At 43.3% G+C, this 27555-nt stretch overlaps 1 protein-coding gene across 4 annotated transcripts in view; it reads left to right on the top strand.

Annotated features, from left to right (window-relative positions):
• AFF1 (ALF transcription elongation factor 1) overlaps positions 1-27555 on the top strand; it is a 122109-nt gene that overhangs the window by 5285 nt on the left and 89269 nt on the right. Inside the window, exon 1 of one of the 4 annotated variants that reach the window (XM_082316509.1) lies at positions 11860-12010. The exons of the other annotated variants lie outside the window; for them this stretch is intronic. Within the exon in view, the coding sequence (XP_082172635.1) occupies positions 11994-12010 (17 nt within the window). The 5' untranslated portion in view covers positions 11860-11993. Of the gene's footprint in view, positions 1-11859; positions 12011-27555 lie in introns of those variants that run through there. 4 annotated transcript variants of the gene reach the window in all.

The following is a 27555-nucleotide window of genomic DNA, read 5'->3' as shown; positions in this document are numbered from 1 at the left end:
AAATCTGAAAGTAATGTAACGTCATTGTTCGATTCATTGTTTTCCCTGTTAAAGTTTTGACAGAGAGAATGCTTAGTTTTCTTTTATCTTAAAATTCCTTTTATATCTTCAGCTAACTTGAGATGCTGTTTTCCACACATGACACTTCCAGTGTTCTTTGCTTTTTCTTTCCCTGAAGATACCTTCCTAGAAAAGGAGAACAAAAAAAGCCCTGCAATTCAGCTGTAGTATGTTGTTACCTCACTGTGCGCAGCGCTAGGGGAAGTCCAGTCCCAGTGTCCTAGTCTCCCAGTCCTTTCCTGCTTTGATTCCTGATACCGTTTTTCCTGTCTTCCAGTAGTTGGCAGGATCTTGATATTCCCCACCTGTGCTGTGTGATTTTTTGTGCTAAGGTTTCAAACTATTTGAGTCTTGATTTTACTTACAAGCTTTTTTTCAGGGGATATGTGTAACATGATGTTATAGTGACTTTGTTCATCTTTTTTAACGGTTGATGTTAATCCACTGTTTATTTGAATTAATCGTTAAACCAAACTCAGTGTGACACAAATTGGGGGAAAGGAGGAGACCATTGGGTAAAGAATACCATATATCAAGATTTAGATGGTTTAAGTAAGGTTCGGGTAACAATTTAGTGAAAAAGGCAGGATTTGCCAAGGTGCTTGCCTTTACCCATCCCTTGGTTTCTCTACCAGCTTCGCCACTAAATGCTGTTCTGTAAATACCGCAAGGTCCCTAGAAGTCAGGAGTTCACAAGGGATGAGGCACAGAGATTTGGAGATGAGTAGAAGGTGATGCCTTCTGCTGCATTTGTTGCTTGGATACTGCCTAATAAAATAGCCTTTCTGCCAGGTGCAGCCCCAGATATCAGGGCCTGTAGCACAGCATCAGCGCTGCAGGGGCCTCTCAGACCAGCACTGTGGTTTTCATGGCACGGACGTTCTGGGAAGGCTGTGTCTAGGACCCCCTCGGGATAGTGGTGCTACTGCTGCAAGAAACCCAGCTGAGCTGTGGACTGAGAGAAATGAGGTAGGGGCTTCAGCAACAAGGCCCAAAGGGCTTGTTAGGAACACTAACTCCCTTTCTTCAGTAAGCAGGTGTTTCGCTCCCAGGATAGGTTTGTCCTGAGGACCAACAGTGGTTTCTAGGTGGTTTGTGGTCATGTCTTGAAAGACTATCATCATTGCCTGGGGGTCAGTGATATTAATATTTCTTACTTTTGGGGAAAAAAACAACAACAACAAAAACAAAACAAAAAACAACCCCCACAAAAAAAAGAAATTGGTGGTAGGCAGTCCTCACCTGGCAGTGTGAAGCGGGGTTAGATTTTCTTTTACTGTCTCGGAGGGTTCCATAGGCATTTGTGAGATGAGTGCTGAAATACAGAAGTTGAATGATGACATGGAGGTTTGTCTCGTCCTCCCCTGTTTCCTTACAGTCCTTGTTCTCTCAGAAAGCCTCTGTACTTCAAGTGCAGGTGCCTCGCCTTGGCACAGCCTTGTATACCTTGGATCAATGCAGGAGGCCTTGCCATAAAGCCAACACCCTGTTAAACATCAATCCCTTTTCACAATACTGGAATCAAGAAGCACTTGAACAAGTGCTTTTCAAAGGGGGGAGGGGGGCTGTGAAAAACTGCTAGAAATTTTTGATGCAAAAAAAGCACGTTGTTCTTGACATTTTTTCCTGGAGAAAGCTTAGCTGTTGTGGCAAGTCTATATTTTTTTTTTTTTTCCAGTATCCATTGTTCTGCCCGAAAGAGCTGAGATGAATTTTATTTAATCTTCAGGGAGATAACCTGTATGGAAATCTCCAGCTATCTGGAGATCTCTGAGCTATCTGAATTAAGAAAACTTACATGATCATCTGGAGATGATTTTAAAACAGAAAGCAGCTCTACCTGTTATTTGTTTACCCTTTTCCTTGGCCTTTTTTGCCACTGGACAAGAACGATGTCTATGTGTTAGTACATACAGAGGCAAGGGGACTACACTTGTAGCTGGTGTCATCTTAGGCACTAATGTACTATAATAACTAACAGAAATTAAACTAGTGATAGGTCAGATTAATGCTTTAAGAGGGGGAAAATGCGTTTTGTGGTCAAAAGTGGCTGAATACCATGGAGTCATGGAAAAGATGGGAGGGCATAAGGAAAGGAAGTGGGCGGTGTTTTCTGATCTTTTCTTACCTTTGTTTCCACCTTGCAAATTCCTTCCAACAGTGAAAGTGCTTATATGACCCAGAGAACCTCCTCCTCCTGCCAAATTTAAGCATTCTTAAAACAGGATAAAACCTACGTGTGTTGCATAAGTATATCCACATATGGTAGGCGTTTCTTGATTGTTTTCACTATGTCCTCCCCTTCTCACATCCTAGGGAAGAGGTAGCAGTGATCCCTTACTGCTTATTGATCCTGAGACTATCGAATAAAAATTTAATTGCATTCAGTATCATATTCAAAATGCTGGCTTCTCCCGTGACTACATGATTGTGTATGCAGTGAAATATCTTATTAAAGCTTTGAGTTATTAAGAGAATGTGTGTTTAAACCTCAAAGCACATAGCAAATGCAAGACTGCTATATACATTAAGTGTGTGTGTAGAGATATATAAAGTTGGCTTACTGTGTTTCACTGCATAAACTTTTAAATGCCACGATATTAGATGGTGTATGTATGTTCACATCTAGCAATGGAACCTGCTACCAGCCAGAAGAAGACAAATCACATTCCTTAATATTTCCTAAGCAGTGTATCTGTGCAGCCTGTACAGACAAAAGCTTTGTTTAGTATTGGAGACAAGGAAGAAGTCTAGAATTATAGAATTTTTAAAGTTTTCTTGAATAGAGAGCAGGTTCCAGCCTGGTTAAGTGCAAGCAAAGGGTTGAAGATATCCCATACTGCTTTTCGTACTGGACTGAAGCATCCAGGCATGTCTTCAGAAAGTCTGAAACTGATCTCATGGAAAGGAAACCGACCCTTTTATTTAATGATTTTTCCAGATGTTACACATCTGGAAATGTAGTCTGGACTGCGGGCCCTGGTCCATATTAGTTTCTAATCAAGCAGAAGATTTGACGTGTGGTCAAAGTCTTGATATTTACCCAAGTCCTTTGGGAGCCCAAAGTACTTAGCATTCCCTTCACCTGGGGAGGTGGGGTGGAATTAGTTGAAGTGTAGATCTTAGAGAGAGAAATGCTGAATATCCTCTCTGACACAGGATTTCTGCAGGGTAGATGTGAAGGAATTTGCCTGCTTTGTGCGTACACTTACCCATCTATACAATGGGAATATTTTGCTATGTTTGGGAATATTTTGCTATGTTTAGCAATATTTTGTAGCAGCTTTGATTCAAGTATAAAATCTCTTGTAACATATAGAAAATAGTTACAGCCTGTGTGTTTGAGTAGCCATGGAAAACACCAGTTAGCAAGTTCTCGGGGAGGTGTGGATTCCACAGGTCTTAGCACAACGTGGGAACTGTGGGGTAGCCAAAAGTGTCATTCCCCATGTTAGTATTCTGTGTGTGCAGTGCTGGATGTGCACAGTGTTCAACTTAGTATAGCAGTGCATTTTTGTTTCTTTGCTTAAACAGCAGAATGGCATGTTGGAGGAACCTTAAATTTGGTAGCTTGGGGAGCTTTCTTCCTATCGATAGCTTACAAATCTTTAAGAGTACTGTAATGGTGTAGATAGATATAGGGGAAAAAAAAAAACAAACCACCAAACTTAATGAAACTTTGAGATAGAGGCATAGATTTCAACTCGTTTCCTTTCTTTGCACAGCATTCCTTCTTTCAAAAATGAGAGTTTTATTATTGCTTGCATGAAAGATATACATGAAGACGACTAAATGAATTCTTAATTACTTTACTTAAAAATAAGTAGATAGTCTTAAATAATTAAATGCCTCCCTTTCCTTTTTCCCTGTTTTCTAATCTCTTCAGCTGAAATTGCAGAAGATAAGTACATGTATAACTCTACAGAGCAAAAAAAATCTTTGCTTTTGTTTGGAAAACCCCTCCAAAGTGTTGGCTGGATATGCAGTTTTGGTGCTGGTATTAGCATGTTTAATTATCAGTGCTTTTGGTTATACTTAGTAAGAACTTTCTAGCAGCAGTTAAATATATTCTCTTCTCTGAAGCTGTCAGACTGTCAGAATTTTTATTTTCCACAGCTTTTTGTAGGGAGAATAATCAAGTTCCTTGGAGTGACGTGTGAGCTTGAGAGAGGATGTAGGATATTTTCTTTAAAGTCATGATTTAAAATGCTATCATTAAGCCCTAAGAAGAAAAGAAGTACACATTTTGAAAGCTACAGTTTTATTTGCTTTTTGGCAGCATACATTGCACTGAATCCCAGACTTTGCTATGTAAGGTAGGCTGAGCGTCCTGGTGAACAAGGTGAACAGGAGTCATCAGTGTGCCCTTGTAGCAAACCATGGCCTGGGCTGCATTAGCAGGAGGATGGCTGGCAGGGCAAGGGAAGGGATTCCTCCCCTCTGTCCCATGCTGGGGAGACCATGCTCCCTACTAGAGGAAGGACACTGAGATGCTACAGGAGGTGCAGTGCAGAGCTACCAGGACAACCGTACTGGAGTGCACAAAGTGCAGGAGAGGCTGAGAGCTGGGTTTGTTTTCCTGGGCAAGGGAAGGACAAGGCGGGGTTTAGTCCTGTCTGCTGCTACCTGGTGGGGGTAGAGAGCAGGCAGGAGCAGACTTTTCTCAGACGTGAACAGTGAAAGGATGGGAGGCAATGGAGAAATTACAGTTGGATAGTAAGAGCAGGGGCCCAGAGAGGCTGTAGGATCTCCAGCCTCAGTATAACTTAAGTTGGTTGTGGTTTGAGGGCAGAAGTTGGATTAACTGATGTCTGGATATCCCAGGCACCTAAATTATTCTGTGATTCTGTCTTGCAAAATAAAAAGGGGAGGGGTGGGGAACCAACAACAAACAAAACAAACCCAATTTTTTTTAGGACCTGTTGTCAATTTATATTTTGTTTAAATTAAACCTTTTGAAATATTTATTTAAGAAGCTTCGGTTTCTTTGTGCCCCCAAGTGACAGCCTGGCTATCCTCAGTCTCTCATCACTATCTAATAACTCGTCCAAATGTGACAGCTGATTAGGAGAGACCAGCAATGGTCCGAGGACTGGGGTACTCATCTGGGAAGAGTTAGCCATTCGTGAATCCAGCTCCAGCAGTGGTAGTCCCCACAGCAGTGGTTTGGGTTTTGGTTTTTTCTGACTGTAAAGTGCTGAAACCCTCCTGCTTAAGCTGCTCTCCCTTGTTCCCCTCAGATTCCTCTGAATATGAGCCTAGATCCATCATTAAAGCAGAATACATTCTGATTCCAGTTGGCCCTCAACAGCAACTGGTAAAATTTCTAATAGATACAGGAGCATGAATTTCAATACTAACACAACGGGATGCTGAGAAGCTGGGTATGCGACCCAGATGGCAGAGGGTTAAAAGTCACCAGAGTAAATGAAGCAAGTGTTACTATGTTGTCCACTCACTTGCAGTTAAAAAGCACAATGAAAATATTTTGTGTTTTGATGGGACAAAACTGGTGCTTGCTATCTTTCTTTGGTACAAGTACTGACCCCCAACCCTGGTAGAAATTGGGAGGCTACAGTGTGTGTGCTCTGCACAGGCCCTGCACTCACCAACTCAAAAATTAACCAATATGTACTGCAGTATCTGATTTCTGCTGCAGAATGAAATGGAATTTCTAATGTAATAGTAGACTTGGAAAAACAGCACGTTATTTCCAGACCTCACTCCTCATGTAATTCACCCATCTGGCCAGTATGAAAGCTGGATGGAAGATGGTGTCTCACAGTTGATTATCAGCACCTGAATGCCAACACAGCTCCGCTAATGGCCACAGTACCTAATATTGCAACTTTAACAGTCACGCTACAAGCAGCCACACATCCGTGGATGGCAGTGCTAGATGTCAGAGATATGTTCTTTATGGTCCCCTTGCAGGAGGACAATAAAGAGAAATTTGCTTTTACTTGCAAAGGTATACAGTACACCTTTTACAGACTCCCACAGGGGTATAAACATTCACCCACGATTGCTCATGCTGCATTTGCTGAACTGTTACAGACAGGCTCACTCCCTCAAGATGTGAAACTGGACCAATATATATCTGATATTCTAATCAGAGGGACCTCCCCGAAAAAGTGGGAGAAGCGGCAGCAGCAGTGTGGCAGGCAATATATAAAGCAGAAGTTGAAATTCCACCTGAAAAATGTCAGGGACCAAGTAGAGAAGTAAAATTTTCAGGTACTTGGTGAAATGCAGGTAGTACAGCAATTCTACTGGACTCCCTAAGTAAAACAGAACAATTGCAGATGCCCCGATCTAGGAAAGAATTACAATAGCTTATGGGTACTTTAGGGTACTGGAGGAAACATATACCTGGATTTTCTATCATTGCTCACCTACGGTACTCACTTTTATGAAAGGGAAAACCATGGAAATGGAACCAAGAACACGAAGAGGCATTCAAAGCTCTAATACAGGAATTAAAGACTTAGCAATCACTGGGGCCAGTACGCCCCCCACGACCCTATCATAGCTGAATGGGGTTTTGTAGAACATGCTACTTAGTGCAATCTATTCCAGACTGGGCCAAGCAGGCCAAAAAGGCCTTTAATGTTTAACTCAACTGCATTTAAAGAGAGAGAACAGAGATATTCTGAGTGGGAAAAGGGACTTTTGTCTTTAGTCTGAGCAGTTAAACAAGTTGAGCCACTAAGAGGTAACCTGTCTGGAAAAACCCTGCTGAGACTTGTGTTGTTCCCTTTCCAAGAATCATACCGGGAATGTTCCCTCCCCCGGAGACTGAGTCAGCCATCAGAAGATTGGTTATCCTTCTCGCAAGAGCAATCAGCAGCAGCATGGACAAAATTTGGCTTATACGCCAACAAGCCCAACGCGCAGGGTGGAGACCCTCAGTTCCTATATTTGCACTAATCAGTATGGTAACTATAGTACATTCTGCACCATACATGTTTCTCAGTTGTGGGCACAATCTACTGTAACAGCAATTATAAGGGAAGGTGATGAGGGCACCTTGCCCACTGAGATTCAAAAGGTAATTTGGGATAACGCGACTCAATTTGGAAAGGATTTCCAATCTTGGTGGTATCTAGTTAGCGTCACTTATGACCCCACCAGCAATAAAACCACAGCTTTTGTTTTGACAATACGCAGTGCTTCGTTATACACCATATACCCAATCACTGTGCTGCCATTAAATCACCATGGAACTGTCCTCTATCTTTTAGAACGTAAGAGTACGGGCCCAATGAAGTGGCAACGAGTGGCAAACTATTGATGTTGTATGGGAACAACAAGGATTTATTTGTGAAAGTAATACCATTAAGGCCCAAGACATTTGTTTTGACACCAAACAAAATGTTTGTCATTTCGAAATACATCCTGATGAAACCCCTGAGACTATACTTGTATATGTTGGAAATCGATGTATTTGTATGAGAACCCTTTGTGATTCTGTATTTATAGATGACGCCACTGTAGAGACGTATAATCACTCAAATATCTGTATTTGTAATTTTACCAAAATTATGGGATGTGACTTTAACTATTCAGCTCCTGTCACAACCCACCAATTGCTACAATCTAACTATACATTGTATCAAGATTTATTGCCTACCCCTATTGGAATGAATCTCACACTGGTAAGAAAACTGTTGCAACATGATGACCTGAGTCAATTGCTAAAACAAATTTGGAACAAAGGACAAAGAACCCTGATTACTGTCCATCATGATGCAGAGAGGATACACCATGTCCTAGAAAGAGTGAAGAAAGATGGGGAACATCACTGGTGGGAAACTCTTTTTGGATGGTCACCAACAGCAACTGGAATTCTGAATTTGATGCTGCATCCAGTTGTAGTTTTGTTGGTTTTGACCTTTTTATGTTTATTGCTTATAATCATTCTGTATATCAAAGTTTGGCAAAAGATGAAACAAATTATGTCAATCCAACATGTAAAACGTATACAATCAACTGCTTCTGTATGTGAAATGGTATATAACTAGCACTAATTGTGACACTTAAACTAAACAACTTATCAAATAATTGTACGTTTGGCACTGATCTGCAATACACCACATATTTATGACATAGAGGCAAGAAGTAACCATATTACCACTCTGTGAGTCGATAAAGGGATTGACTGTAGTCACAAGGTGGAGTGTGAGGGATGCACTCGACCCCTTAACCAAACTAGCAGTAGTTTGGTACAGGCTCCAAAGGAGGTAAAGGCCTAAGCCGTAAACAGGCCAAGAACTCCTCTAGTTTCAATCTGTTCTCTGAAAACCCAGAAAGGAGCAGAGTGACACAGTGAGCGTTGGTGCGTGTGAGCTTGGAACACCGATCATGCGATTGACACATGAATAGCGGGTGGCTTTTCCAAGACTCATTTATCAAGGAACAAAGAAAGCTGTGGGTACAAGGAGTCTCACGCATACCTTTGCTATCGCATGTAATTTGACTATGAGCCAATCACTTTATCCCATAAATATGACAGCCTAAGTGAGCCTTCTTGGAGCTCTCCCTGGTAGGCAGCGTGGCTGTACGGCGGTGATCTCCCCTTGAGCTGGGACCCTTCTCAAGGTTGCTCCTCAAGGCAGAGAGGCCTTTCACCAACGGCAGATCTTTGGTAAGTGACCAATATCGTACATAACCTTGTAGTATGGTAACTTTGATTTGTGCCTTGGTAGCTTTGATTTTTGTCTTGGTAACTTTGATTTGTGCCCTGGTAGTTTTGAATCATTGTTCAAATGATTGTGCTGTACAGTAATAGAGTGAACCTTGCCATCGATCTGTGTTAAGTCCCACTTTTACAACTTCATATTAAACCCACTTTTGCTAAAACCCACTTTCTTTAAGCGATCTAAATCACCCACTTGCGACAAAGGCAAAGACTTGCACATCATGCATCTGCATAGCATTCCTGCCACGCTATTTGTTTCTTTGTTCATTTGGCCCTTTCCTGGCAGAAAAGGGGCTTGAGAGTAGGGTGTGTTTCCTTGGGGTTGTGTTTTATCTGAAAATGATAAAAATCCCCTGATTAGAAAATCAATGAATTCAGCTTCAACAAAATAAAAACACTTAAAAGAAGCAAAAAGCCCCCTCCAGGTTATGACACAGTTGAAGGCAACAGCAAGAGGATGTAGAAAGGAATTTTCTACCTTGTTTTCTGTAGTGCCTTGCAGAAGAGTTTTAATTTGTACAATATAGAGACTGGCGAACTCCAGATCTGGAGTTGAGATGATTGGAGCCATTCTTCAAATGAAGCCAAGGGGAAAAAAAGACAAAACTATCGTTTTTACCTTGTGGGGTAAACTACATCTTACAAACCTGCCTGAAAGATCTTGCGGTCACCGGTATAGTTATCAGAGTTAAGAGCCTGAATTAGGCTTCTAGGGAAAAGAGAGATGCTGTGCTTCCTTCTTGACAGAGCTCTAATATTTCTGCAGTGCTTTGGATTTATAAAATGCTACGAAATAAGAAGTATTAGCTACCAATGTTAGCAACTCTAACACTGGTAGTTTGCCTCTTTGAAGACCCTCGCTGCAGTACAGGGTGCTTGTCTCCCCTTCTAGGCTTTGCTGTTGGCCACCTGGGTGATGCTGGGCAAGTCGTGGCAACTGCCGTCCGTACCCTGTGCATAACCTGATGAGATTGATACTGGTCTCTTTGGAGATGCCCTTATTAAAAAGTGTTGTATGAGGATTTCATGTTAATCTTATTACCTCCACACCACAGGGCATGCATGGTAATCAACTCCTGCTGCCTTCTGTACTGTCTCATTTACATATGAAATTTGCACTAACTAGCTACTTCTGCAAGCTTAGATTTAAGTTAAAAAACCTGCATGTGAGGGAGTGTTTGTGTAAGTGTGAAAAGTATGCTTTGCTGGGAGTCAGGGGGGTTGTGTTGCAGTTACTGTTTCCAGTGATGGGTGTGGGCTGCTTGGATAACTTGTTCTTTTATTATTTTGTCCAGCCCTCCTGGGTTTCCTTTTTTGTTAATTGCTGTGAAATTGTCATCCTGTCTTTCAGAGATGATCGTGGTTTTACTGGCACTTTTAGGACTTCAAACAATTTCACAAAATGCTGGGTGTGGGTTTTGTTTTTGTTGCTGTGTTTTTCTTTGCTTGGGTTGGTTTTTGAGGGTGGTTTTTTTGGAGTTCATAACAGACATTGTCCATTATCAAGGCGACACCTAAAATCCCCAGTCACTTATAAGCAGTTGAGTCCTGGATATTGGATATAAAAATGGTATTACCTGCTTGCTTTATAATCAGAGCCACTTGTTGTTTTGCGGTTTTCTATTTACAATCTTTCTTTTTTGGGCAAAGACAAGGAATGGGAAAAAAACAAACATTTTCTGATTGTTTTTGTATTTTAAACTATGTACTTAAAATTATATGCTTGTAGAAGCTTTATATAAATGGCCTTTTAAAATTATAATTTATTATTTGTCATGAATGGGGTATAAACTCTTCTCCTGGTATGTGCTGAGTGCTGTGACACAAGTCATGCTTTAAAACAAGATTAGGAGGAGTGTAACGTTGTGGCAGTGTTGGTAGAACTCTTAGCTATATATAGTCTGCTGAGAAAAGTTGAAGGGATCTTGGATAAATGTTTTTGCCTGCTGAATGCTTGGTTAATTACTGCTTGAAAGGAGTTGCAGGAGTAGTTTGTTTTTATAATTGTGCCAAGGAACACCCAGAGCAAAGGACAGGTATTGCTGCTTTCAGAGTGAGTCTACAAACCGCGGCCAGGACTAGAGCCCAGAAGAAATTGCGTAACTATTTATTTTTTTTTTTAGTTTCTTAACCTGCAATTTCAAGTGTGAGCACCTGCAAGTTTAGTAGTGTACTCAGGTTTTCATTTGCTACGTCTGTGTGGCCAGATGGGATTCATGCTTACATCTGGGTTCTGTATTTGTTCTGAAAATTTTGAAAAACGTGTGAGCCGTTTTCTTATGTTTCTCTACCAAAAAAAAAAAAAAAAAAACAAAAAAAAAAAACCAAAAAACCCAAACCAAACCCCAAAACCAAACAAAACAAAACAAGAAAGAAAAAAAAAAAAAAAAAGCCCCACAGCCCCTGGGATGCGGCAGACGGCGGGAGCCGGTACTCGGAGGAGCATCGGCAGCCACCACACCTCCCGGTTTCCCACCCGTGCTCTTCTTCCCTACCCTTTTCCTCCCGCCGAGCCCCGGCGGTCCCTCTGGCGGGCTGCGGGCTGCTGCGGGCCCCCGGGCGGGCGGGCGGGCGCGGCCTCGGGCAGGGAGCGCCGTGCCGTGCCGTGCCGTGCCGTGCCGTGCCGTGCCGTGCCGTGCCGTGCCGGCGGCAGCGCCCGTGCGCTTCTAACCCAACCCCGCCGGCCGGCTGCCCTGACCGCACAGCCTGTCAATTTAAGGTGGTTGGGTCGTACCATGAAAACTGCGCTAGAAAGGGGAAGGTGTGCGCAGCGCGGGCGGCCGGCCTGCGTGAGCCGCCCGCTGGCCAAAAAGCAGCAGAGGGCTAAAAGAGCAGCGGGCCCGGCGGCGTGCGGCGCTGAGGCTCGCAAGCTGCGAGCCAGCCCTTGGCTTTCCAGCGGCGCGGCGCGGCGCGGTTCCCCCCCCGGCTGAGAGTGCGAGGGCCGCGCCAGCCTCGCTGCCGGCCGCGAACGCATCGAGCCGGGGGAGGGCCCGGGTGCCCGGATGTCGATCAAAACGAGCGTGACCCGGCCCTGCGCGGGCCGGCCCGCGCTCGGGCAGCCGGGGCGCGGGGGGCGCGGCGCTCGGTGACGCCGGGGGGCACAGCCGCGGGCAGCGGGCGGGGAGGGGAGGCGGCCGGCAAATGGAAGAGAAGATTTTGGCAGGGGGGTAGAGCCTGGGCAGCCGGGGAAGGAGCTGATGGATAGAGGACGCTTGGCAGTATAAACTTCGCGATGGCTGCCCAGTCGAGGTACGGCATTAAATAACTTTAATTGCTGTTGGTGCATTTCAGTGAGGGCTTTTCATAGTCCGGTGGCGTTCATGATGCCCTCGCTCCTTTGCGGGCACAGTTTGCTGTTGATTTTTACACTCCGTTTCACAGAAATATGTCTGGAGACACGTCCTGGATAGATTTTGTTCATGTATTTTGTTCACTGAAGTGTCTGCTGCCTCCTCTCAGCATAAACTTTCTTTTAACAGGAAAAACAAAGTCTTAATTGCTCCCTGTCAAATCTCTCTCTATCCAACAAGTTAATAGCTCTTTGAAACTGATTTTCTTCTCCCTTGGGGACTTGTCTATTATTTGTTTGTTCCCCCCCCCTCCCGCCCCCCCCTTCTGGTTAAAACAGGTAAACAGGTTTCTGTGATTGCTTACAGCAATATTTTAAAAGGTAGATGGTTTATATATGGTCGGATTGGAGAGCTGGCTGTATAAAATGGAAGCGGGTTGTGTCTGCTTGTGTGCAAATCTGCTGGATAGGTGGGAGGGTAGAAAATGGTTGTAGGGAAGAGTATGAAAAAGAATGATCCAATGTAGTTGCTGTCAGGGAGCAAAATTCAAGCAAACATACCAATCTGGGTTAAATACTTTTCAACTAACTGTGTTTTTAAATAAACAACTTCTTGCCTGCTCTCGCGGGGGGGGGGGGGGGGGGGGGGGCATCCTGTCTAAAGTAAATTTCACACTCAGCATGAGGGAGGCAGCTTTTCTTTCTTAAGTCATAGTACTTGATGAAGCAGCGCTATTTAAGGTACCTGTTAAATGCCTTTTAGCTTTTACGACACTTTAATGGGCATTTCAGAAATGCCGAGGAGAGAAACTCTTCTTTTTGCTCTTTAGTCCCATACCAAACAGCCACCCTGCTCCCCTTTCCTCCAGGCAGGAAAAAAAAAAAATGGTGGCATATCCTACACTGAAGTTTGGCATTCGCAGTGTATTTTCGCAGTGGTGCTATTCTGCAGGATTGAAGCCAAGAGCTGGCTTTAAATTACAAACTGCAAAATGACAGAGCCCTGAGGTTTGGGGAGGAAGGATGGGAAGATTGATTGCTTCATTAACAGCTGAACTCTTCTCTAGCTCCAACTGCCTGCTCTCTCTGCGTGCGGGGAGACTGGGAGTACTTAACAAAGAGGCAAAGGTTTAATTTTTCAGCATCTTTTTTCCTTTGTATGATCACTTATTCTCATGATTTACTGGCCTGCATTATCAGTGTGTTGCTTTAATAGGCCTGCATGCTAAGAGAGGATACAGTATAAATCTTAGTGCTGTTGGCTGGCCTTGAAACTTGGCTTGGCTCCAAGGCCAGGGACGCACTTGATGTCTCAGAGGTCGCACAGCCATTTTCTTGGGTGGCAGGAAGGCACATGGGAGCCGTGTCCCAGCAGTAGCCCCCAGCCTCAGCAAACTGGCTGAGAAAGGGTAAGGCTGGCACGGGGGTCAGCGAACCACATCCCTAACCTGTAAGGTGGACGGCACAGAGAATAAAGTTTTATATGTTGAGTGGTTCAAACTGAAAGTGAGGAAAATGGACCAAGGACTGGGTCCGTGGGGCTGAGTACTGTGGGGCAGGTGAAAGGACCATGCCCCACACCTACCATTTGAGACGGGCGTCGAGACAAGATGTGCGCCTGCCATTCTGTATCCTCCCTGCTCCTCCATCGTGCGTGTTGGCTTTTGCTTTTGTCAGGTTGCTGTGAGGCACTCAAGCTGTAAAACTGCGTCAGAGCATTTCAGCATAGTGAGTAAGAAGGTAACCTCTCTATGCTTGAAGATCAGTGTTAAAGTCTCTGATTATTGCTCATTTTAAGACATTTAAAAGAGAGTAGGAGTTAATATGAGCAGCAGAAATTAATCTCTTGCAGGAGAGAGGTTACACTTGCCAGAAAACGTGGTGCTCGTGGTATTTCTGTTTTGGTGGCACAGGTCAGCAGGAGTATCCATCTCAGTCCAAGAGATTTGTGCTTTGTGGGTGTGTAGAAGCTTTTATTCAACAATGAAGGATGAATTCATATTCACAGTAAATAATTGGAGCTATACTGTGTGGGACTGAGAGGCCACATGTCTCCAGAATTCATTTGCCAAAACGTGTCAGAAGGTTTACTCTGCTAGGTAGCTGACAAAAGATGTGGTTGAGCTTTCTGTGTCCATTTCTCCTTTGTAAAAAATACAAACAATTTCTGCAAGCTCAGTAAATTACTGATGAGGTGGTACGCTACAGAGCACTGTAGCTTTTTGGGTATCATTCTGTATGAGGCCTTCAGGCACTCCTCCATCTGCTTGGGTTTGCTCTTTCTCACGTGCTGGTATGTTGCAGCTAGTGAAAGGGATGTGACATTGGGGATGATGCTTGTTTGATAACAAGAAAATCCTGCATCCTTTCTTCAGCTTCAGTGCTGTGATCCTGGGCAGCTTACCTAGCATTTGGCTTTCACTGTTTTGAAGGGTGGAGGGGTAAGGAAAACAAGGTGATAAAACATGCCTGTTCCTGCTCTTCAGCGTTTTAAAAACTGTAATAGTGATCACTGAGAAAGAGATGTGCTAATGGATGCCGTGACATTTTTTTAAAATAGTAAATCTTAAGAAATTATTACATGGTGAGTTGGGTATGTTATTGTTTTAGCTGTTTGAGAATGATGAGCTTCTAGTAATGGCTGCTGTAAATAGCTTATATCTAGAGCAATGGCTGAGGTGGAGAAACTATCCTCCAGTTAGCATTGGTTTGTGTATAATGTAGATTTTCTTTCTTTTTAAGTTGCTAGCTGAGCCGTAGGTTTGCAGCTGTAGCTTTCTATGCACTCGCTTCTGGAACATGTGGATGATCTGATGCCTGTAGTGTCCCTGGGCAACAGGGCTTGTGTCAGGTTTTTATGGTATATTCAGGAACATGTGAGCAGAAGCAGAATTGATCTGAACAAGTTTACTTTCTTGTTAAATGTGGTGTGATATTCATCACGTGCCGTTCAGCTGCTCTGAGGTACGGCAGGACCCTTAGGAGGTGCGTGGGACAGACTGGCACCTGCGTTCGCTGCCAGCTACTACCAGCGATCAGTGAGGCCCGAGGATATGGTTCCTTAACAGAGTGGCAGAGCCCATCTCTCTTCTGCTTCCATCTCCATTAAAATGTGTGCTCTACTGCAGCAATCGCAAGCTGAGGATCTTTAGGTGAATAGCTGCTTTTCTGAAGATGTAGGCTGCTTTTCTCAGGCTGGTTGGGATCATTTTAAATTATCTGTAGACCCTGTCAGTTACATTTATTTCATTTAAAATTGGTGGATAAACAAATACTTTGTTGTTATGGATGCTAAGAATTTCCAATTGTCATATAACTTGCCTTTCGAAGTGGTCATGATTAGTATGATTGCAGGTATGCAAAATGAATGCAATTTCCTAATCTTTGTACATAGGCGAATACACTAGAACAGTCAGAGCAACATGAAATCTGAGTGTTGTACAGTCATCCCTGCTGAGCTCACCTTGCTCTTTCTCCCCAGACAGCCCTGCAGGGAAGGGTAATGATGGACAGCAGCCTGGGAAGCCCTCTGTTTCCACCCCCTAAAGCCAAGTCGTACCAGCTAAACCCAGAAGAGTCTTGAAACGAGGCTGTACCACTCATTTCAGTAGAAAAAGAAGGTGGCACTGTGCAGAAATAAATTGTGGTTATATCTGCATTTAAAACATGGTAAATGCAGCAAAACAGTTTCTTCTAAAGGGAATAACGCTGAGGCTTTTCCCTGAGGAGAAGCTACGTTGAATAGTGCAGCTTGATTTCATTCCATGTCGTTTCACAGCCTTCCAGGCCAGACCTAAAGACGTGTTTCATAACTTGTTTGTTTCGTGGGTCCTGTTGATACAGGCAAATGCCGGTATTGGTGATGCTGCATTCCAGTCAGCTGATGTAGGTGAAGAAGGGCTGAAACAATGTCTTGTTGGAGTTTACCTGTCTATTGAAAGCTAAAACATCCTGTGAACCCCTGTCGGTTTTTCTTGTACACTGCTACTAGCCCTGCCTGTAGAAATACAACCCTATTTTCTCCAGAACAAAACACCTAGCTGATCCCCAGCATGTTTTGCGGGCTGCCGGGGATTTTCAGTTCACATTTCCTTATTGCCTGGACTTTCTGAGCCTGGAGTCTATTGCCTTGGGGCAGGCCTGCAGCTGAAGCTCCCCCGCAGAGAAGAGAAGCGCACAGGGAAGTGGATTTTTCAAGTAGGTTTAATGGGTTTTGGTTTTGTGTGGTGTTTTGGTTTGTTTTTTGTTTTGTTTGTTTTTTGGAGTGGGGGTTCCAAGTTGTAATAGGCCCTTGAAAACTTTGAAATACTATTGTCATGGTATACCTGAGCTGGTATAGAAGGGAATGTTTCCTTAGATCACGTAATTTTCCTGGGTCTGAATCTGTATTGTAGAGAGGCTTCTTCTCACTGCTTTTTATGAGAAAATAATTTGCTAGTTCAACTGCAAGATGCAGCACAAATAGCAGAAAACAAGCTTTGAATGAACTGCATAAATTCTCTTCAGTGCTCTCCTTCTGAGCATAGTCATATCGAATGATGGCATGAAGCTTTTAAATGCCTTTAAAATGTAATAGAAAAGCTGTCTCAGTAAAGTACATAGGAATGCTACGAAGACATTGTTCTTCATGAGGTGGACTACAGTGACGTGAGGAAGAGTTCTCCGCCGAGCGTGGGGTGTCTTCCTAAGGCCCAGCTCAGGTGCAGGGTGGTTGGGAGCACAGAGGCTGCTTTACTGCTTAGCTCGCGAGCAACACGACAAAAGACTTACTTTAATGTAGAGATGCCTGAGCCTCAAAAAAAAAAATGGGAAAGTACTCATCTTGTTCAGGCTTGAACACAGCATGGAGATTTTTTTCCCTGTGGTAGTGAATAAAGTACTGGCTATGTTATGTTTTGCAATTTTGGCTGCTGCAGTTCATCTGTGTCCATGATAAAAACGAAAAGACACACGTAGCACTGGCTGGGGTGGAGCAACTGGCTCGGGCAGATACCACTCCAAAATGCGGTGTTATCGTAGGTGGTTTAAGGTAGAGCTGCATTGCTCCAGCAGAATGCTTTTACGGGGAACAGACAAGAGCTACTGCATGTGCTACGAGCAGATTTTCCACAGTTGCATATTCACAGACAATTCGGGGAAGAGTTGTGTTCTAGATCTGTACAGAATCAAGCCAGCGGTGGAAAGCAGTGAGAGGCAGAATCCTTCTCACCCATCTTTCCTCTTGGCTATGATGGCTCTTTTGTGCAGAGCTAGCCCCCAGCTCCCTTGTGTACTGCTGACATGCAGGAATTGTTGATCACCTTATTTTACTGCACAGGTTTTAATAAGTGCATTTCTTTTGCCCCCTTATTCTTGTAGGGGAAGAGAGAGGTGGCAGGCAGGGGGAAAATGGCGGCGTGTGGGCACAGAACGGCATTTGAGGAGGTGCTCTGCTAATGGTAATGCTGTTTTCGGCATTGTCAAGCTGCGGTGTCTAGGCAGGTTTGAATAGGCAACCTTCATCACAAATGCTATATGCTTCATGAAGATGTTTGTCTTCTGGATTAGCTTAGGCTTAGATATTGTTTCGTGTGTAGAGTTGTCATTTTTAGTTGTACTGAGTGTTTCTTGTACTAGTGACCTAAAAGTTTTCCTTTAGTGGTGTTTTTGCAATGCTGCCCGTCAGGTTAAGAGAAAATAATGTCCTGCTGTAATTTTTAGAGAAAGTTCAACGTGCAAATTGTTAATGTTTAACCTCAGAGACAACAGTAAAACTCATTCTCAGAACTGTAAGAAGTGTGGGTTCTGTACTGGTTAAAAAAAAAAAAGGCAACAAAAAAAGCAACAAAGAACAACAAACAACAAAAACGCCCCTACCCCCAATTCACCAAAACCTAAGCAGGAAGAGTACAGCAGAAGCCCTTTTTATAAAGAAACAAAAGAGCAAACTCACAAGTATATGGTAGTATTTTTATTCTATAATTTTTTTTTGCTTAGAATACCATATACTGTGTAATCTATAAGCAGCAAATGATGTATTCATCGATGTATGAACAGCTCCTTCCTGGCACAGTAGTGTTTAGCAGCTGGTGCGTCTATGTGAGGTATGTGAGAGAGCACGAGTGCATGTGCCTCTTCCCTGAGCTAAGTTATGGGCATTGTGGTTCGAAATATGGGTATCTGCTAGCCTCTAAAGCCAAAAGGAATTCTTAAAATGTGTAGCAGTAAAGGGATATTTACATCTTTGGAGAATTGTAGACATATGGGAAGAAATAGCTTTCAGTGTTCTTGTGCTTCTGCAGTTTGTTAGATTGTACTTAAAAAGATATTACCGAGATAGTTCATCTTTGCAAGCACAGCCTCGAAACTCTCCCTCATAACTGGCCTGCAACTATTTCTCAAGAAATCCTCTCCCCCCAGTAGGCTGTTTTGGAAAAATCATCCTAATTTGAAGACAGGGAATATGCTGGCAGTTTAGAAGTGCTTTGGTGAAATGCTTCTCTCTTTTCCCTGTCCCCACAGCCCTCGGCAGAACAAGCTGTTCTAGTAAAAGTTGTTTTCCTGGTGCCAGTAAGCCTGTGGTTCTGCTGAGAACAGGCTGTCAGTCTAGGGACCTATTTCTTCATACCTCTGCTAAAATAACATGTGCTAACAGAAAGATAGCATGGGCTAGCCATGCCGCAGAGCAGGGAGGTTTGCTTGGTTTTTTTAAAGACTCCCTTAGCGTTGCCATTACCTAGAGGCCCCCATCCCTGATGGCTACCATGTCTGTCTGTGTCTGTCTGTCTGTCACTGCAGCTTCAAGGCCTTGTTTACTGTGAAAAGTTTTGCTGGCATAGCTAAAAGTACAGGCAACAAATATACTGCTGAGGTGAGATAACTGTGTTGGCCAAAGCTTAATGTAAACTCCATGATACCGGTGAATAAGGCTGCTTTTTCTGGGAAATGGCTTCTGGGGGGATGGGTGTGGAATGGTGGATGTAAGCTGTGTTGGCTAAAGAGCTCTTCTGGACCACCGTGTCTCCCTTCTTTGCTGAGACCCTGCAGACCCCTTGTAGCCTGTTTTGTCCAGCAGTCAACTCTTAATTGGTGAAAGAAAACACCCATCTCCGTCCTGTCGGACCGTGATGTTTCCTGTCGTCCAGCCTGAAAGTCTCTCTTCAGTTTTACTGAAATGTTACACCTGCCTTTTAATGTTGTTTTTAAAGTTACTTCTAGGATTGTCTATCTATATAAATTTTAAAAAGCACTGTAACCCCTGTGGTTTATATAGATAGAAAAATGAAGATGCCTCATGCATAAATCACTGGGTTCATAGTATGTGCCTCTTTTGGAGAAACTAATTTTTTCCATTACTAGTGCAATGTAGTCTGATAAGAGGAATGCAGTTACTTCTCTGTTCCTGCCGGGTGTCCTTTGGCAAAAATAATTTGTACAACTACTCTTCCTTTTTTTTAAACCGTTGTGTTGAGTCTTCAGTGTGTGAGCGAGGTGATTGCATTTGGTTCTGATACTTGTTTTGGGGGGGAAATGGGGAGAACGGAAAGCAGTCACCAGAAGTAATGTGATGATACCTGAGACTTTGTACCACGTTGTCACTCTGCCTGAGTGAGCACAAGGGAAATAAAACTCATTGCCCTTCTTGGAGAAGGCCGTTTTGTGGCCTGCCTTCACCAGCGCGATACCCGGTTGTGGTTGGTCTGTTTGCCGTCTTCTCACTTGTGCCCCTCTTTAGTATTTGCTACCGGAAAGCCAAGCCCACTTGTAAACTCTTCAGTCGCAGCCTGCCTTGCAGTTAATTCTCAGTCTGTGCTGCGGGGCAATCTTGGCTGATGGGCACCCAGATTTGAGGTACATCCCAGTCTGGAGAGGGAACTTCACTGTAGGATGCTTCCCCATGGTTGTCTCTTGTGCAGGCTGATAGGAAACTTATGGCAGCACTCAAATCAGTGCTTCTCCCTTCAAAAATAGTTATCCGGTTTTAAAGCTTTAAGAATGTCAATTCAGAAGCACATGGAGTTTATACGGTTTTTTTTCCTGTGTCTGTGAGTATGTTTTGTGCACATTCGTTTTTGAAAGCTCATGATTTTCAACTTGTTTAGATGCTCTGGGTCTCAGAAATTTTTAAATATATGAGGTTTTGGGTTTGATTCTAGGTTTCTGGTTTAACACATGATATTCTATAATTTTCATTCTGGAAACAAGATGAACAAGTCTCTTAATGTTTAAAGAGAATGTGATCACTTTGCCGAGGTTTTGGAACACTGTTAACGATCTTTATCTGTTTGCAAACCCCTATCCATTTTACATGGGCTGGCTTTAGCAAACTAATAATAGACTTTCTTTGCTTAGCTAGTGTTTGTGGCCCTCCTAAGAGGAAATGCCTGGTCCTGTGTAATGGACTACAGGAGTAAAAAAAAAATATTAGGCTAGAGCTTAAGAAAATTCTGTGTAACTGCCCAAATCGGGGAGAGACAGAAAAATAGGTAGAATTGTGTTCTGGTCTTTGAGAAAGTCTAATCTGCTTTTAGAAACACCGTAATAATGAGATGTGGTATTCAGAGACATGGGGGATTTTTCCCATTGCGTTCTGCGTGAAAAGCAGTTGACTCATACACTGAGGCATTAAAAATAATAGACCAAAAAAAATTCCTAAATTGACTAACTTGGAAAAATTCAGTAAGTCAGTGTTTCACCTTTGAAAAAATACTTTTGGTCATTTAGTGAATTAAGTGCCACAAAGTTTTCCTTTACAGTTCTCCATTTATTTGTAACAAAAATGGCACCAGTACTCTCAGACTTTTCTGTTGATAAAGGAATACCCGTATGGCTTTTGTTCTTCTAGGTATGGGGAATATTTAATGTCATCAAGCCATTGGGATAAAAATGATGTGATATATGAAGGAGCTGGCAGAAATTCTTCCCTGCTGGGAAAACCCAGAGTTGTAAGTTAGATGATACAATGTAATCAAGAAACAGCAAATAAGAAAGATGAAAGAGCACATGGATGACACTAATAATGGTGTAAAGATGTGCCATCTAGCTGTAACAGAGTGTTAGAGTGTTTTTTCCGTAAGTTACCTATGGGGGAAAAAAACCCTTATTTTTAGCATATCATTCAGCAAGATTCATTTGGAGGGAAAAAAAGCTTTACTTTCTAGACTTTCTTAGCAGGATACCAGTGTTTGTATTGAGCAGTTTTGTAGCTTGCTAGGGAACCGCTAATAACAACAGCTGAAGGGAGAGCTACTAGCTTAAATTCATCTCTCATAAAAAATTAATATCTCTGAGTACAAAGATGTGCTTAAGGTTTGGTTGTGACCAGCTATACATTTTATCTACAGACTGCAGCCTTCTGTGCAAGAATAAACCATGCTGGAAACTCATTTTTTTGTCAAAGACTTTCTATGCAGATACATGGAATTGTGCCTACATGGCAGCCTAGCCAGTTTGGGATGAAGAATTTAACATGGGAAAGGAGAAGAAAAAAATGTTAACAGCTTTTTTTCAGCAAAGCCTAGACTTCCCCTCTGAAGCTGCCCTTAACTTTTTGTTGATGTTGTTCCCCCCTCCTTCCAGACCAGCTTCAAACTCTTGGTGGGTAAATGGGATGACCTCAACCTTGGTTCAGTGCGAGCCAAAATGAGACAAGCCCAAACTGGAATTTCTGTACCTACCGTAGCATGTCGCTGAGCATAGTGTAGTGCTGTTGCGTGCTGCTGTGGTGCACGGACGGTGCAACTCTGCACAAGTAGGACCACAGCGGATTAAAGTGGATGGATGAAAATTGTCAGTCTGCAGAAACGATAACGTTAAAACTTGGCTCCCAAGCTGGTTCTTCCGTTACTTAAATATGTGAATCAGTCTGGTTCCTAATGATTTGGAAAGTGTGTTTTCTTTCCAAGTCAGTTAAGTAAACTGAAGGAACTGACCTACAGTAGATAGGTTTCTCTCATTATACATCCCTTTTTCATACATCTTTGGAGGGACAAACTGAATTTACGTGCAGGGAGCCTATTGCTGTTCCTTTCTCTTACAATGTAGACAGCTGATGTAGTCTAGCACTGTGTTTCACAGCCAGAACCCTCTTTCTGTAATTCTTAAATAAATGAAAGCAGTTTGTAATTATAACATAATCTGATAATTGCAACCAAAAGCTTCTCAGGGTCTGTTTTGGCAGCTGTATTCGTGTGTGTCAATGTTGTTTCACTATTTGAACAACTTGCAAAAGAATTTATCATGAAAACTTAGAAACTGTACTATTAAAACCAAACCAAAACACCTCAAAACAAAGAAAAAGAAAACCACAGACAACCCCCCTCCCCATCCTGTAATGCTTATAAAGCCAGATGTGATCTGGGTTACTTTTTAAATCTAATGAACATTTAGTTGACATTTCATCCTTTGGGCTGAACCTTGTGTTGTTTTGTGGCCAAATACAGTTGTTTCAGTCCTCACCCTAAGAACTGACTTGGTATCTGTGCTGTACTTAATTATAAAGACACATGTACGGAGCATGCAGTGTCTCAGTCAAGGGTCTTGCATTCAGTACCGTTTCCACTCAGCTTCCTTAAGAGTGCTTATTCCTGTAGCTTTCTGATTTGGCAGTAATCATCTGTGCTAGCCAAAACAGTGGGGAGGGGGAGAAAAAGTCCTTTTTTCAGGTATAGCAAAAGAAAAAAGTCATGTTTAAATATATTCCCCCCTTGAAAAAGTCTGATAGAAATGCCGTATAAAAGAAAGTATTGTGCAGAAACCTCTTTTTATTCTGTGTCCCAACCCCATCTTTTGCTTTTCTTTTTCTGGATTTCTGTATTAGCCATCCTTTCATTTTTTCCTATGGTCCTTTGCTTTCTAGCTGTTAATTTGGTGGGCGAAGGGTGTCATGCATGGGGCAGATGAAAAAGTATGCAACTTATGGACAGGAGAAATACTGGGAAAATTTCTTCTTTACTTCCCTGTTCCTTTGTACATTGATTAAATATCAAGTTAATGGTTTCCTTTTTTAAAAATTGCTTCCTTGAAAATGGGCCATCCTCCTCCCTCTCAGCCTAATGACAGAAATGTACAGATGATACTGATATAAGCTATGTTTACTTCAGTGTAACGACTTTAAAGACCATTTATGTAGAGTAATCTGCGAAGCAAATAATGATTTATGTTTGTTCAATATTTCTTTCTTTCCCTTAGAGAAGTCCCTGAACACACAAGAACCAGAGTGTGAGGGCTGAAAAACCAGTAGCAGTCACTGGGGTTAACATGATGCATTTAAAAGGTCTTAATTAAGTCACGCAGTTTTCTTAGAAAGCCCTTGAACTATTCTTTCACCCCTTCCTCTTCTCTTTCCCTTTGGTAAGTAAGCGCAAGTAAGATGGAGTGCAAGTAAGGTGCAGGCACTGACTAGATACGGATCTTGGATCCTGCTGATGCACAGCAAAGTCTTGATGGAAAGTAGGAAACCAGAGGAGGGTTGAAATGGTTTGTGCGAGTTTGGCCTGCCAAGGGTGTGCTGGAAGCTGAGGCAGCGGTGAGAGGCGATGTGCCAGGGCTCAGCAGGGTGTACGTGCAAGGTGTTGTTACAGCTGCTGCTGTGAATTTCAGGGGTGCCTCTGGATTTTTCTACATCGGACTCATTCGGGACCAAATTGTAGCCTTCAGCGTGTACGCTTGGTTCCAACTGATCTATTCCCTTCGCGTCTTTTGAGAGATGTAAACTGTGTATTATAAGGCAATGAACTACTTTGGTGAAAGGAAGAATTTAGACCAGTATCTGGTTTTCTAGTTTCCTTTGTCTTTAAGCTTTCAAGTTCAATTCAAGAAAGCGTTCCTGTTAAAGAGCCATGCTCAAGCTTGTGCTCAGAATGAATTCTTGACCTGGAGCTTTTACACGGAGGATGGTTTTTGCATGTGCATGTGTATAAGCAGGTGCTCAAAATGGGTTCCCGATTCACAGCTTGAAACTGAGGAATGACTTCTACATGTGTGCAGAACAGAGAGAAAAAGAGATGTGGGAGAAGGGAGGGATATTAACCTTACCATTTCCTTTGTTCTTTCTCTGTTGTGTGTATTGCTACAAGCATCATATTTCTAAGCAGGGCTGTGTTAAGGGAAAAAATGCGGGGCTAAAGCACAATATGCTGGCTGGGAAGGATTCTAAGAGTTGTTCTGAGGATGGATAAAAAGAAAGTTTCAGGTGGAACAAGAAAATGCAGAAATAGTGACTCTCTCTGTTCTTTCCTTCCTTCCATTTTTCAAGTGGTTTCCAGAAATACTCACGTGTAACAGGTTTGTTGTACAAAACATCTACTCTTCCGTGGTTGCATGTTCAGTAACTGTGACAACTAAACAATTGAGTAAGATGGAAAAGGTACGGAATGTGTGTGCTGAATCTACGAAAGCGTGTGCTGAAATTTTAGGGAGATTTAGTTAGCCTGTGGTTTAAAAAAAAAAGTTATTCCAAATCCCTATGATCAGCTTGCGTTTTCTTGAAAATACCTAGCTTTCTACAGATGACTTGGCTGGATGTTACTTTGGTTATTTGGGGTGTTCGCTGGTGTTGGAGTTGTTATTCATCGTGTTTGTGGATGCTTCATTAGTGAATCTCTGGGACAGTGAGAGACTACAGGGAGCAATGAAGCAATCCAGAGGAAGCGCGTCCCCGTGATGACGCAGAAAGCTGTCTGGTTGGAAGCAGGTTGTTCAAGAGGCTTACCATGCTTGACACTGGATGTAGGTCTAGACAGACAGAGTCAGGGGGTTAGGGGAAAATGCAGCAGCCTACACGGAAGAATTTAAAAGCTTCTTCAGAAGTTTGACGCAATGGTTACTGTAGGGCATCTGCTCGGTCCCTCGGAGAGCAAAGTGCAGACCTCCTGCCTCGTGCTCAGGGTGATGAATAAGTGTCATTGGGAACATGCGTGGGAGGGCAGGGGATGAGGAACCCCAGGGAGAGGTGGTGCTGATTCATTCTCCTTCCAAACCGTCTGTTGCCACTGTGGCATTGAGGACAGGGACTCAAAGAGGCTGTTGGCTGTTACCATGAAAATACTCATAAGGGCAGAAGCTCTGGTGGGTTTTATCAGAGAAGGCAATGTATCCCTGGAAGATGTCCTGAGTCACCACTGAGTGGACAAAATACTGCATATGCCTGGTGAAACTCTTCCTGTGTATTCCTGCAGCGCTTTGGTGTAATTTTCCAGCCTTGGTCGCGAGCTTGGCACAAAATCACTACCATGATTGTCTGGGCAGACGTGACTTCCTTCAAGAGTGGTAGTTTCCCCAGACAAAAGGACAGCCGGTTGAGAACAGTCTTGGAAACATACCAATCCCTTAGAAGGTTATAACTGGAAGCAAAATGATACAGGGTCTGGAAGCCAATGAAATAGAAGGGCTGTAATATAATTAACAAGTACTTTGACTAGTTGCCTCTTACCAGTTGGCTTGTCAGGTTTTGCTCCTTGAAGAAGGAGAGAAAAGTTGCTGTGATGTGACCATATGTTCTCATAGCTGAGACAGGCATATTTTTAATACGACTAAAGTTGAGCTTCCTCTCTAATTTCCATTTGCAGCAGTTGCATCTAACGTCTGTTCGCTCCATGTGCTTCCTGCCAAGGTCCGAGGAAGAGCATCTTCCTCATTTGCCACAGCCTTTTTACTTTTCAAGGGCTTCACTGGTACTGGCCGTTTCCAAGGGCTGAAACTTCATGCACGTGGTGGAGCTGGGGGCTTTCACCAGTAACCTCCAGTTCTCACAGGCTTAATATGGATCAGGCAGAGGGCAAGGACTTGGGAAAGAGCAGCAGAGCTATGCTGCAGAAAAAGAAGGATGGGGGAAAAAAATCCCAAAACCAAACAACAAACTATAAAATGGGGGATGAGGGGAACCACGCACAGGAACGGCAAACATATTTCATTGTCCAGTTTTCTTGGTGGTAAATGTGTTGACTGAGGCTGCACAGACGCTGGAGATGTCTGAAATATCTGAATTCCTGAGCACCGCATGCGTACTGAAATGTGAAGGACAGGAGTGGTCGCTTTTTACAGAAGTAAAACTTCCTTGACATTTATTACTCTGCTCTTAGAGGCACGAGCAATGCTGCTGTGTTTACAGAGGAACTCATCCCGCACGTAGGTGTCTAGCCAGTGACTCTTCCCCAGCTTCACCCAAACTCCTGGGAGGCAGTCAACGCCTCCATTGCTTACACCACATCGAACCATCTGTAGTTGTGTTACCTGTCCTCTCCCTGGTTTTGGGACACCCCCCCCACCCCCCACCCCCCATGAGAGGAGGTGTCTCTGTCGACCCGAGAGCACTGCCTGCCCTTCCTGGGCTGCTTCACAGGGGCTCTGCCTGACAGGCATCTGCTGGTGAGACTCCCACGTTACATTACATTTGTTGCTCAATTGTTTAACAAAGTGCTTTTAATGGGAACGTAAAACCGGATAGAAATACAAAGCCTAATGGAATAATCTCTTAATTGCAGTGCTGTAAATGACTGTTCAGCACATGATTACTGTACTTGCAGGGGGGAGGAAAGAATATTGAATGAAAGACACTGAACACTTCAGCTGCTCAGAACGATGATTTATTGCCAATCTGAGCATGAGGCTAAGCAGGGCAAATAAACTGACAATAGTAAGTGCTTTTGGAGGTAGAAATTGCCTCATTCAGGGTATTCACTGTGTGGGACACGTAAATTCTACCAGGATAAATGCACGAAGAGCGATTAATTAATAGTGGCGAGATACTCATGCATGCACTGTCCTTAGGCAACCCAGAAAAAGTATTAATCAGCACATTGCCCAATTATTGGCAGATAACTTCTGGTATGTATTGGTTTGCCATTTCAGCTAGAAAATGCGTTGTCTCTCTGCCTCCCTGTAAAAATCATGGCTTTTGCTCTGTTATGTGGGTCACAAAAAATACATCTTATTTTTAAGGAGCAAAGGAGATGTGCTCAAAGGGACGTTGTCATTATCATTTTTTGGTATTGCTGCAAGCCTTTCAAGATGCATTAGTCCTTACAGAAGCTGTGTCCGTCTTTCGGATATCTCACCTAGGTTAGGCAGCAGCAGGTAAAAAAAGATTAGCTCAGTATTTGAGCTGGCAGTTGATTTGGTGTACAGCTGTGTGCTCTCCAGAACAGAGCATGGTTATCAGGGAATATGTGCTCCAAGAGCACCTGCTACTCAGGGAGGCAAGCTAAGTGTTTTGGAAGTGGCCTTGCTGGTTCCCACCAGCACTCCCCTTTCCCACAGTTCACTGTGTGGTTTCCCTCTGTTGCCTAAGGACAAGGACGCCTGGCTTCGCCTGCTTGCAGAAGCCCCTCTGTCGCTCAAGCCTTTCTTTGCGTGTTTGGGACATCCCACGTGTCTGTTGGAGTCTCTCTCTGGTGCACGCAGCTGCAGACCAGGCGCCGTGCCTGCACCAAGCAAGTCGGAGAGATTTCCAGTGTTTGCAGTGGGTCTCAGCACTGCCAAACCCACGCTGCTGTCCCGTGGGAACTGGAACTAGCTGTTGCTTTTG

This window comes from Platalea leucorodia, assembly GCF_965183815.1.
Source record: "Platalea leucorodia genome assembly, chromosome: 6".
Classification (NCBI taxonomy): Eukaryota; Metazoa; Chordata; class Aves; order Pelecaniformes; family Threskiornithidae; genus Platalea; species Platalea leucorodia.
This window is presented reverse-complemented; position numbering and strand designations above follow the sequence as displayed.